At 38.3% G+C, this 13,037-nt stretch overlaps 1 protein-coding gene across 1 annotated transcript; it reads left to right on the top strand.

The window, feature by feature from the left end:
- Nucleotides 1–957: 957 nt before the first annotated feature.
- On the top strand, nt 958–2,314 carry LOC104949200 (lymphocyte antigen 6 family member D). The gene is made up of 3 exons (XM_010775505.1): nt 958–1,065; nt 1,549–1,647; nt 1,788–2,314. Exons 1-3 carry the CDS (start codon nt 1,017–1,019, stop codon nt 1,874–1,876), a joined length of 237 nt encoding a protein of 78 aa, XP_010773807.1. The 5' UTR covers nt 958–1,016; the 3' UTR covers nt 1,877–2,314.
- Nucleotides 2,315–13,037: the final 10,723 nt, after the last annotated feature.

The following is a 13,037-nucleotide window of genomic DNA, read 5'->3' as shown; positions in this document are numbered from 1 at the left end:
CAGACAGACAGACAGACAGACAGACAGACAGACAGACAGACAGACAGACAGACAGACAGACAGACACAGACTTGCACTACACCACTGTTGCCAACAGATGTTACTAAAGGACAGCTTCAGGTAGTAGTCAGCCTCAGAACCACGTCGACACCATACAGTGTGTGAATGTAGTTTTTTTCCATTTTAATTATACATCCCACATTCGAACTTTGAATAAAAAAAATAATACAAAAACTTTAAAGCAAAAATATACTCATGTGAGGATATTCCTACAGCATCAGAGCTTTAAACAAGTAGGGATTAATACAATTCTCATGTTTCCAACTCAGTATGAACACCTTTACCTGGAATGTTTAAAGTTAATTAAATAGTGTGCCTGCCATTTATCACCATGTTCTCTTTTAATTTGGTGTCAGTTGACATGTTGTCATTAGCATTAGGCTCCTGGCACAGCTGAACTGGAAGTACTTAGGAGGGGAGTTTCCACAAAGTTATTTTAGATTTTCTGTTTTCACAGCCAAACCCCGCAGGCTGTTTGGTTTGAATCGATTGATAGATTCAAATTGTCCACTTCCAATCCTTTAGAAATAATAATAATTGAACTGTTGTTCAATAAAATGCAGGACAAAATAAGGCCTCTGATGCTTTTACAGAATGGACAGTAAAGGCTGCTTTGCTGAAATATATGACATCGTCTAGTTTAATTTGATACAATATAAAAACTCACAAGTCAGACATAAAGCTCATTTCAGAAATTCAAAGTTTACAACCAGCATTTTCAATAAAAGAAGTGGCGGGCTGATCTTCCTGCTACACCTTGTCCATCAGAAATAAAATACCTATTTGTTTTTTTTGGTTTCACCTTTCAATGGAGACAATAGAGCTTACATGAAAACCCATTTAGAGGAAAGGAACACCATTTACAAGGAAGTGCCCAACTAAATAAAAGACTGGTATGTGGAATGGCAGTATAAAAGTGTGAGTGCAAGAGGTTTGTCCGCATACCATCTGCCAACATGAAGGTCCTGTTGCTAACGCTGGTGCTCCTGCTGTCTACCGCTCAAGGTGAGCCATATTCCAATTATAATTATATTAAAGCATCGTATTTATAAAGGAAATATCAAATATGAAGTAAAAACATTTAATCTATAATGGAAGCATTTTATTTGATCACTGATGCTGATTACCTATTAGTGCCATAAGAGTCTATATACAAGTGATACATCATTTGTAACATTCACCTGTTTGTAACTTAGAAATTATGTATCACTTGACTCTTATGGCACTACTTCTATTCTGTTTTATTGTGTTGCACTATTTGGGGGAGCCTGGGACCTAAGATTTCCATCGACATAACTACACTGTAACTATGTACGAAAGACAATAAAAGCCTTGAATCTTGAATTACCTGAGTGTCGACGTACATTATACCGTGTGTTATCTTGTGAAAGGCTATGCTGTACTACCACTAACTTAACATAATGTTGTCTTTAAAACGTCATACTATTGTAGTAAGTAATTCTAATTGCTTTTGTCTTTTCCCGTCAGTGCTCTCACTCACATGCTTCACCTGCGAAGGAGACGTGAACTGTAAGGCGGAGACAGTTTGCCCGGCATCCTCTCAGTACTGCAAGACCATGGAGCACGGTACTTAAGCTCTTTCTGTACTTTATACCTCATGTGTATGTTTTATCATGTTTGTTTGGCATTTTTAGAGAAGCCATTTTTATCTGGTTCGATGACACATGGATTGTAAACTCATTGTACATTTTTTATTTTGTCGACAGGAGAAGAACTTCGTCGAACTTGCGAGGAGCTTTGTGGAGATGATGATATCTTCACAACCTGCTGCTCTGAAGACCTTTGCGGACCCTGAGGCCTCCCTAAAAGCGCTCACTTCCACTTCCAGATGAATTAAAATAATACGAGAACAAATAATGACCTGAGTCTGAATCTGATAGAAAATGATTTGTCAATCTGACACTCCTATCCTGCTTTTACTTTCAATTCACTCTTGAAATTATGATTAATGATTTAGTCTCACTCTTCATTTCCCAGCCAAAACTGCACTGGCTCACAGCCATGTTTTATCTTCAAAGATCTAGTGATGGCGCAAGGGCACACACACGCACGCACACAAAACACACAGACACACACAGACAGACACACACACAGCCACGCACACACTGAATCCTTCCTGATGTCAGTTAGTGGGTCAGTGCTGCGTTGGTCGCTGTCTGTGTCGGCTGTAATGTGAAGTTGGCTGTTTCAAAACATGTAATGGAAAGAAATAAAGCTTTTAATTGATCTGCTAGATTTGTTTCAGCTGTCTTTTGTTACATGTTCGACAGAGGCCTATTGTTCTGATGTACAAGGTTAAACAAATGATACCCAGCAAATGTGTCCACGTGAGGTGGGTTTAAAAACAGTATGCTGACTTCCTCATGATTTAATTTTGGGGCGTAATGTGAAATGTAGCAACAATAGAAGACTGCTGATGTAAACATTTTAAATATTTTAAAGAATCTGGTGTGCAAATGTTTCATAGGGAAGACAATGCAACCAACATTTTGTATTAGGACTTATGTTCAAACACTTTTTCTTTACTCTTTCTTACTGTCGCTATACGGCCAGTTGCCTAATTTTTTCATGAAGGTAAACTGGGTAATACATTATAGTAAGCCAATCAATTCTGTCCAACATCTCCACATAGCCTCACACAAAGAGAGGTGTTCTGGTCTAGTGTGTGTGCGTTTATGTGAGCTAATGAGAATAACCCAAAACCAATAACAAAACTAAACTAAAAAAACAAAGAGACAGATTGGCATTTAACCAAACAGACATTGATCAAATGGAGACACTTATATGGTAACAGAAATGTGATGAGCATAAGTACATTATCATCTGATGATCCCCACCTTTTTCACCACTGAGCCAGGCACATTAATTATCTTTAAAGAAACAAATAAAACTTGTTCACAAAAGTGTTTCTCTCACTTCCTGTTGAGTGTGTTAATCTCGCTTGACAGCATTCATTCACTCAGAGAACATTCTTCACACCCTGTTACTGTCAGGCATGCACGGTGCTGGACTCATGCCCATCAAAACACTGCGGAGCGTGTTTCATCTACAAAGTTATGGTTCAACATGAGGCCAGGAATAGTAATATTAACTACAAAGAAAGCATCTTAAAGCTTGGCTTACTAATTAAAGAGGAACGTTACCCTTTCATAATGCTAGTTTGTTTATTTATTAGCCGATACTCCACTTAATCTCCTTCTTAAATGCATTTCCTGTTCCACCAAAAACACAAAGACGTTCAATGATTGAATGGCATGGATATAGAATACCTCCAAACCTCATGGGCCTCTCGATATCAGGCAAATAACTCTGTAAAATATAGGTCATAAGTGTTAATCTCTCCGGCTGTTCCTCCTTTACATTAGAGCAGCTCAGATGAAAGAGGTGGATGATTGGTGGATTAGTAGATCAGAACCTTTTACACTTAATGTGTTACCCATAAATACACACATATTGTTCATGTGCCAAATAAACACAGATGGACGTTAATGCAATCATCTTTATGTTTTTGAACCAATTTTGGGGGAATCACCCCAAAAAAAAAATGTTACAACTTTCCATGATTTAGAGGAATTATTGAAACTTCTGAAGAAGTCAGTGTGCAGAAAGCCACATTGAGAGCATGAGGGAAATACTACATCTCATCTGCTGCCCACACAGGAAGAGCTGTGCTGCTGAGCGTGTGAGAATTAGCATCATGCCTCATGCTAAGTGTCTTTGTTTTTCTTAAAGGACATCTACAGTACATTGGGGGCAAGGCTGTGTAAAGCTCCAATCATGTTCGTTGAGACATTTTTTTGATTTAATCAAGGATCTTGCAACATTTTTGGTACTGCTCCAGTTGGACAGTTTGAAGCTTTGTTGTTACTACGGAGTTTCTAAATCACGTGCTTCTTCTTTATACTGAGATAATAGATAATGCCTTTAAGAATCTCCTCGTCAAAATAACCCTGCTAATATTTTAATCATTAGTAGAACACAACTGTTTTGAACAATGCATGTAATAAAATAGGAAACAAATCCAATAAAATGACGAAGCCATCATAAGGAAGGTATGTTTTTGTATCCGAACGTATGATATGTGTTTAGTTTTTCACCCCATTAGTCATCTCTGAAGGCCAACCCCTCCCGTCACCATTATCTTGTAACCTTTTTAACTGGACCAACTGGATTAAAACTACCAGAGAAGCAAATCATGCAACAGTAAAACACATGGATGCAGCAGTATTAACAACTACAAATGTCATATACATGTATTTATACATTTATTTTTGCTGTATATGTATATGTTTGCTGGGTTTTGGCTGATAATACTATTATTACGATTTTGATTGCAGGACTGTTATTTGTGATTTTATATTTTGTTTTTGTTACATTAGTTTTGATAATTGGGTAAATGATATAACGATTCTTCCATTGCTATAGGTTTAGGATCCAAAAAAAGAGCATGTCGGCTGCACAAAGCTTCCCCGCTTAAAAAATAAAGATTCAAAACAAAGACTCACTCTGTTGCTCCACCAATGCAGGGCCTGTTGTCAAGAGTGAGCTCTGCTTTAGCTGGTAGAGTAATGGTGGTTCATCTATTGGATTAGTGGAGGGATTTCACTGTGGTATTAATCTGAGAAGACAGCAGGAGAGCGGGCTCACGCTGAGCTGTTGTGTCTCTCAGTCTCTGGCCGTCACTCAGCTCGCTGTTCCAACTCCATCAGACGCTCCGACACGCACAGGACACCTCGCAGCCAACATGAACCTTTTCTGCTTCTCGCTGGTAAGAGACACACTTTTCATTTCTGTGTCTACTTGACAAGCTGTGTGTGAGAGGCTGAGGGAAAGAGGAGTGTTGCCATGTGATTGAAATGCAACCAGTACATTATAAATCTGTTGATCATGGCATGCTGGGTAAGTCATTAGGTTTGGGAAAACAAGTACAATGTGGTTGTATCCGCCTCTGAATAAGTTAGAGAACAATTAAATGTAACTATTTAAACTCCTACTATTCTTATTTGTAGTCAGATCATTAACCCACTTATTGGTTTGTCATTATAAATATCCTTCTGATATTAAGTTGCTCGTTTCTGCACAGCTCTATGTGAAAATGTAGAAATGCTTCTCTAAAAAAACGTTGTTACATTTTCTTTGGATTCACCATGTATGAACTACATGATATGAATATAATTACCTAATATGCCTATATATTTGTACTTTAATGCCGTAGTTTATGTAGTAGTTGATGCGTTCACAATGCTAGAGGACAAAGCAGATAGAGTATTGATAATTGAAGCAGTGTAAAAACAATGTGTAGTGGCAGCCTTTTCCCATTCCCTCCCACACATGGTCCCTCAGATGCTGCTGCAGCTGTCACGCTAAACGCTGACACAAGGCCATGTACAAACTATTCATTTGGACAGATGTTGGGGATGTTAACCAACAATCGGGATTATTAACTAACGTCGTTCTACAGTCAGAGGCGTGAACTGTGATTGCACTCATTGTCCTCTCTGGTGCTGTTGATTCACGTCACTATGATGAGTCATAGTACAAAGAAAAATGCAACAAATATCAAAACTAAGACATATCTTACCTACATGTAGTTTGGTTTAGGTCATCATTTGGCACATTAATTGAAAGTAATTAGGTGAAATAAACGTATCATTTCTTTGATGCAGGACTTTTGAGCGTTTTAGTTTATTTTTGAAAACAAACGTACAGACATTAGGTAAAGCTTAATGAAAACTCTATCTTGAAGGATATTTGAATATAAATAATTGTAGGCCTATAATGAATTTCCTCCACAATTCAACATATGCAAGCGAATGAAGGGAAGTACAACTAAAGTATTAGTAATTATATAGAAAGGTACAAATGTGAGGATATCTGTATTATTTCTTTTAATTTCTTCACATTTCAGACAGACAACTCACGTGTTTCTTAATATGTTTATTATAAGCAGCATATAGTTTGAGTTTGGCGTCTAGGCTCGGGCCTCATCACTCCACAGATTTACAAAGATCATTGAGTGATGATTAGATAACTATCCCCCGAGCCTACAGGTGGAAGCTGGGGTGGTGGTGAGGCAGGCAAGCAGCAGCAACATGAAACACAGCAGCAGCAACATGAAAGCAGCAATAGCAAGTGAACACAGCAGTGGCAGCAGCAGCATAGCGAGGCAGAGGCATGAAGACCTGGCAGCTTAAATAGAGCGGCATGTTTAGGAGAATGTGTTTGTTTGGTTGTAAGAGGGACGAGGTGCGTCACATGTGGAGGCGTGTGGCGCAGTGGAATAGTGCGTTGGTGTTGGGATCAGGGGAGCACAGGCAGGCCCGGTTCTACGGGGGTGCATAAGGGTGCATTGCACCCTCAGTTGAGTCGTTATGCACCCTCATTTGAAAAAAAAGTAAAAAAAAAAATAAAAATAATGAAAAGTAAAAAAAATGAACAGTGAAAAATATCACATATATAATACTAATAATAATAATAATCATAGTAATAATAATAATAATAATTTAGCGCATTTATTTGGTCAATTTAAACGGTAAAGTCAGGTGCGCGTGACCTGTGCCGCTGCACGTTCGTCATCAGCAAGGTGCTTACCCAGCAGTCAATGATAGCATCAGAAAATGGTTAAAACAACCAGCCCTTATCGCCAGCAGTAACACTGCATCTACTGCAGCCGGTAATAACAGTTCAGATCATGGGGACATTACGTTACCCGCGGCCACTGTCGTGGACACTAACGTCCTCCCGCCCAACTCGCCGGCTTTGCCCGCCTCGCCCACGAAGGCGGAGCAGCTGCAGCCGTCTTCGTTGCCCCAAACACCGCCACCCCTCGGCTGCCTGCAAGTGCCAGAGGACCTCGGCAAAACAGAGCCTGCCCAGGTATATTTAAAAAAGTACCCAACTCGCCTGTACAGTGGGTTAAGGCGCTCATTTTGCAGCTCATGGTTTCAAAACAGATTGGCTGGAATATTCATGTAAAAAAGATGCCATCTTCTGCTATGCATGTAGACATTTCGGTTCAAGTAAGTCAGATGCCTTCACCACAACTGGCTACAACAACTGGCGCCATGCTCTTGTACGTGATAAGGGACTGGGAAGGCATGAATCAAGCAAAGAGCATTAAGTCAGTGGCTTTGTGGAAGGAGAGGCGTGCAAGAAGTGAGATTGGTACAGAGGTTTCCACTCTTGTAAATGCAGCACAACTGGAGAAAACAAAAAATAAATCTGTTTACAGTTCTGTTTCNGCAACTGCTGCTTTTTAACGTTTGCCATCATAAGGCTGCTAAATGTACCTTTTATTTTGCTCCGTGACATTGCATAACTAGAATAAGTTCATGATTATACCTCCTGAGCCAACTTTTTGCCCTCATTTATTTTTAGTTCCTCAATTACGGAAGTCCATTGTTTTTAAATGTCTTTCAGGGGACAGATGCTGATTAAGAGGAGGGGGAAGATAAAAGAGGATGCGTTTCACACTACTCTCATTTATCTTCAGAAGCTCTCACTTACTAGAGGGACCACTCTGCATGTTCACCTTGCTTTTTTTCTTATTTTATTCTGCTTACCCATAATAGGCCGCAGTAAAATGACAAATTCGTATCCTTTGGAGTTAACCGTCTTAAAGTTTACAAATGCAAAACATAAATGTCAGAGCAAAACTGATTCAGTCATCAAGGGTTGTATACATGCATTGCAAAAATATTTTGTCATAGATTTTTTAAGTACATTTTTTTCACCTATTAAGGGATTTTTTAAAAGAGCGCATTAAGTTGATTGGAACATTAGAAAAGGAAAACATAAACTTGTGGGGTTATTTTAAACATAATCGCCAAAATATTTCACAAAGTGAGATTTGTATTTAATATGCGACACTAAGATTTACAAAGTCAGTGACCCACCAAAGTTATTACAGAACTAGTTATGTTGGGGACCATTAAAATCTCTGCTAGCAATGGTAATGTAAATGCAAACAGTAGATGATGAGAAAACTTTCAACTAAAAATGCAACCGCTTGATAGCGCAAGAAGGACTGTCAGATTATCACCTTCATTAAGATGGGTACCTCTGGGAACAGGAATATTGTTGACTACATTGTTGCCATTATATTAAAGGGGACTATCATTGCAAAAAAATGCCCTTTGTAACGTCTTTTGATACATGAATTATTGGGTCCCCGGTGTGTCAGGGAACTCACCAAGTGTCAGAACACAACCCTCTCCTCTTTTCCTCCATACCCAAATCTCTAAAACGGGGCTGCAAGAAGGAGCTGATTATTTATTTGAATTTTTTCTGACGTCAGAAAAAGGTGTTGCTTCCGCCATATGGGCAACTCTCCAACCTATCAGGGGAATGGGGGGTTGGGCCACGGCCACGGCCATTGCTGCTCGTAAAGCGCTGACGCGCTAGTAGCCTACATATGCCAGGCCTGTAGGTGGCGGCTGTAGTTCTGCCACAAAAGCAGCGAAGAAGACATCTCACAGAATCAGCCCTTGCCAAAAAACGGACTGGAAAGAACAATGGAGTGAAATGTGGTCATGGCTTTAAAATGCATGATCTGTTTGGTATTTTGAAAAAAAATAATCACAGCATGTTTTATATAAAGATATGGCCTAACAATATATTATTCAATATGTTTGTGTTCTCTTCTTTAAGATTCCTGCCCCAAAAAGAATGGTAGCGGAATATCCGATTAATGACTTACACACTTTGGTCTTATTATAATTTGTCAGGTTTAGGCATCTAATTATATATGCCCTATCTCCTCTGATCTTTCCGAGATATCTGGCCATATAAAAATACTATCCCAATACAAATGTCGCTTTCATTTAGAACCATTGATTACCTTGTCATTTGTAAGAAAATGAATAAAACATCACTATTTGAGCTTATGGACATAGTAAGGCAATTTTTGGTAGATTATATATACTTCCATTAAAAATAGTAATCTTTAGATAGTGTTGTGACCATACCAATAATATGGTAATTGGGCTTTTGGTAGATATACACATATAAATTAGTCACTCCACTTTAATATTTAAAACTGCTCAAAGGAAATATATTTTCATGTTATGTTCAGAGCCGATAAGTTGGCAGCATAGCTTCATTGGAGTTACTCTTAATATGTCGGTCACAACTGGATTTTATTGTAAATTTTTATTCTATTTCAGATGTTTTTTAATTAATTGAGCTGCTAAGTGGGGCATGGTATATAGAAATATCATAATAATTTGAAAAGAGAGCCATTTGGAGGGATAAGATGTCCCAAGCAAGAACTGCCATTGCATATATATTCATAATTTTATTTTCCGATAATGTCATAATGGTAACATTATGTGAAAGAACTCTTATTGCAGCTTCAAATTTAATACATCCTGAAAAGAAAAAAATACAATAAACCAGTTTTGTGACAGACATATTCAAGAAAATGTACTCAGATGAAGCAATGCTGCCACTTATATGGTTTTACAAGTTGGAACACAAGAAAAAATTATATTTACCTTTGAGACAGTTAATAAAAGGGAAGAAACAAAATATATGAATGATATAACACCAATGCCCATTAAAGACATATTATGGTATGTCACAAACAACACTAAAGAAAACAATATTAGAGAGGTAACACCAAAATGCCTTACTGTCCAAAGGCTCAAATAGTGTATGTTACATTTACTTTACAAATACAGGAAACAAGGTCTAAATTGAAGCAGGCAATTGGATTATTTTTGGTTGTTTTTTGGCACAGTTTCATCGGAAGTCAGGATATAGAGTTATATGTTTGGGTAGCTAAAAACTGGATTAAATTAATTCAAAAAAGACCGAAAGTGTGAATAGATACAATTCAATGTTTATTAACCATGGTCCTTCATTTATAGTCTTGAATACTTAAAAAGTGAGGCCTATCGATGCTTATATATTGACAATATATATTGTAGGGCCATATCTATATAAAACATTTGTCTGTGAATTTTTTTTTCAAAAATACCAAAACAGATCATGCATTTTTAGTCCATGCCACATTTCAACTCTTTGTTCTTTTCCGAAGTCCTGGTTTTTGCAAGGGCTGATTCTGTGAGATGTCTTCTTCGCTGCTTTTGTGGCAAGCTACAGCGCCACCTACAGGGCCTTGGCAATATGTAGCCTTACTTACAAGCGTCCGCAGCTTACGAGCAGAAATGGCCGTGGCCGTGGCCAACCCCCCTTCCCCTGAATAGGTGGAGAGGTTGCCCATATAGGCGCGAAGCACCCCTTTCATACGTCAGAAAATCAAATAAATTAATCAGACCTATTGCAGCCCCGATTTTTAGAGATTATGGGTATGGAAGAGAAAAAGAGAGAGGGTATGGATGTTTACTGAACACATTTGAGTGAGTCTACACTGAACACAACCGGGGAACACATATTCATGTATAAAAAGGACGTACGAAACAGTGCATTATTTAGCATGATAGTCCCTTTAATAATATTAGAGCAACCAAATTAGAATACCAAATATCTGGTTCACCCAGAAGGAATACCAATCTTAATGGAACATGGTGCAATAATCTTGACAAGATTCCACTTAGCAGCAATCAAAGCGGTTAGGGACATCTTAGTGAAAGATTCATCATCATCTTACTGTTTGGCATTACATTACATTGCAACAGAGATTTATGGTCCCCACAAAAACAATTTTAACTAATTGTAAGAACTTTGGTGGGGTCACCATGAAGACTTTGAAAATAGTCTAGTGTCACAAATAATTAATACCAAAAATCCTTCAACTTTTGTGAAATCTTTTGGGATTAATGTAAAACCCCCCACAACAAGTATATGTTTACCCTTTTCTAATTTCCAATTCACTTAATGAGGGCTGCTCTTAAAAATCCCTATAAAGGGAAAAAAATGTACTTTAAAAATTATTGACAAATATTGGCATGGAAAGTGTATAAACCCCTTGAAATGAACTGAAATACAGTTTTTGCCGCATTTAGTTTGCCATTGTAACTTTAAAGACGTTAAACTCAAGGCATAAATGTTGTACATTTTACTGAGCGGGCACATATTATGGTAAGCAGAATAACAATAAGGAAAAAAAGTCCAAGTAACACTGACAGATGTGGTCCTCACATAGTTAAGTGGAGAGCTTCTGTAGATTAAATGAGAGGTAGTTGTGAAACGGGCAATCCCTTTTATCTTCCTCCTCATTAATCAGGCATCTTACCTGAAGACATTTAAACAATGGGACTCCGTAAAATTGAGGAACTAAAATTTAAATGAGGGCAAAAGTATTGCTCAGATGAGGTATAATCATTGTACTTAATCAGTTATGCAATGGTCACGGAAGCAAAAATAAAAGGTTGGACATTTAAGCAGGGCCTTATGGATGGCAACGATCTAAAAGCGGCAGTTGCATGTTTTATGTACAGGCTTAGTGCTACAGAAAGGAAAACTCAGAAAAGCAGGGCAAAATCTTGGTTCAATTTAACTTGGTTTTAGCTTTTATATTTTCAAACAAGGCATCAACAAGAACTTTAGCCGTCCATTTGGCTTCCAAAAATATTGATTTAATATGGCGGGTATCATAGAGGAAAATAATGATCAGGGCAGATTTTTGTGCACTGTGGTTCTCATCCCACTTTCTCACTCCACTCGCGTCGCACAAACACACCCAGAATGCATCCGATACACAAACTTCGCCTTTTAAGATAACTACAAATGGCTATGACAACCAAAAGGATCCTTCCTTCCCCACGTCATCTTGAAAAGAGAGAATCTAAACGACAACAAAAGGGGCCGTATCAGCCATTTCAAATGGGGGGAAACCCATTCCTGGTCACTGCTGCCAATTCTGTGTGCGATTCCGGTGGACCCGGCGGCCCCTGATTGGCTTTTGCATCCTGTCAAATAAAGGTTTTTTGTGTCATGTTGAATGAATGCTTTCTGTGGACCGTGTCACCGCGGTCCTCTTGTTATACATGTAACTATTAATGTATTAAGGTAATACAAAATATACTATTCGTGATGGCACAGATGTGTTCGAGGTGTTGAGGGGTAGACATATCCCACAGCTGATTCTCTTTTGTTTAGGTAATCTGGGAACCAAAGGCATTGTTGCAGCTGGCTGTTCTCCAATCTGCATGCACCCCTAATGATGTTCCCCTCTATTGTGTATGGGGAATCTTGTAATTGAAACAAAGAAAAAGCTACTTGGCGTGAAAGTATGACCCACACAATAATAAGTAAACAAAACAATAATAAATAATACATTAATTAAATCCAGGGTATGTGTCTTTTTTCCTGTAGATTTGTTATTGTCTTGGCTTGCTTGTTCTGCAATAATTCCGAAGAACAAAAAACAACAAGCTGGGTGTTACTGTTTGTGATGGAAAGCTGGATTGGATACCCCAAAACAAGGAAAGTACAATTGTGAACACACATATTCAAGAACTTGCTAAAGGGAAAGTTCCCCTTGTCTTGTGTGGTATGTCCACTCAGTCCCATGGACATCCTTTATTAAATAGAAACAAATAAAAAATGCTCCCGTCTAAAAGGAGCGAAAAATTTATAATGCTTTGACCATTCTGGGTTTTTATGCAGTTTAAATCAACATTTTTCAAACTTCCATGTTTGGTAAACTGTTCTCCTGGGAATTGGTTGTTCAGTGGGAATGGACATTCAAGAAAGCTGCGGCTTTAAAAGGAGAATGGGTCCACGAAAATAGGCAAAGAAGAGGTCGATGGTCGCGGTCGACGGATTCCTCCAGTTGTGTTCATTGAGCGTTGTATGTTTTGCTTTAAGGGTCCCTGATTGTTTGTGTTTGTGTGTTGTGTTAGTTGAAGATTAATCATACGCGGCATAAAGCCATTTTATCCAAAATGTTTACCATAAAAATCCTTGAAAGCTATTTTAAGTCAAACGACTGAGTTTGATTACCCAATTGAATTTGAAGTTGAAGGGGTTTCATGAACATTACCGCTTGA

The sequence above is a fragment of the Notothenia coriiceps genome, unplaced genomic scaffold (genome assembly GCF_000735185.1).
Source record: "Notothenia coriiceps isolate Sejong01 unplaced genomic scaffold, NC01 NC01_scaffold00015796, whole genome shotgun sequence".
Lineage (NCBI taxonomy): Eukaryota > Metazoa > Chordata > Actinopteri > Perciformes > Nototheniidae > Notothenia > Notothenia coriiceps.
Note: the sequence above shows the minus strand (reverse complement) of the source record. Positions and strands in the feature narration are given on the sequence as shown.

Coding starts and splice junctions, on each gene's coding strand:
- LOC104949200 (XM_010775505.1), top strand. CDS start 1,017: ATGAAGGTCCTGTTGCTAACGCTGGTGCTCCTGCTGTCTACCGCTCAA. Junction 1,066..1,548: donor CCTGCTGTCTACCGCTCAAG/GTGAGCCATATT, acceptor TTTTCCCGTCAG/TGCTCTCACTCACATGCTTC. Junction 1,648..1,787: donor CTGCAAGACCATGGAGCACG/GTACTTAAGCTC, acceptor TTTTGTCGACAG/GAGAAGAACTTCGTCGAACT.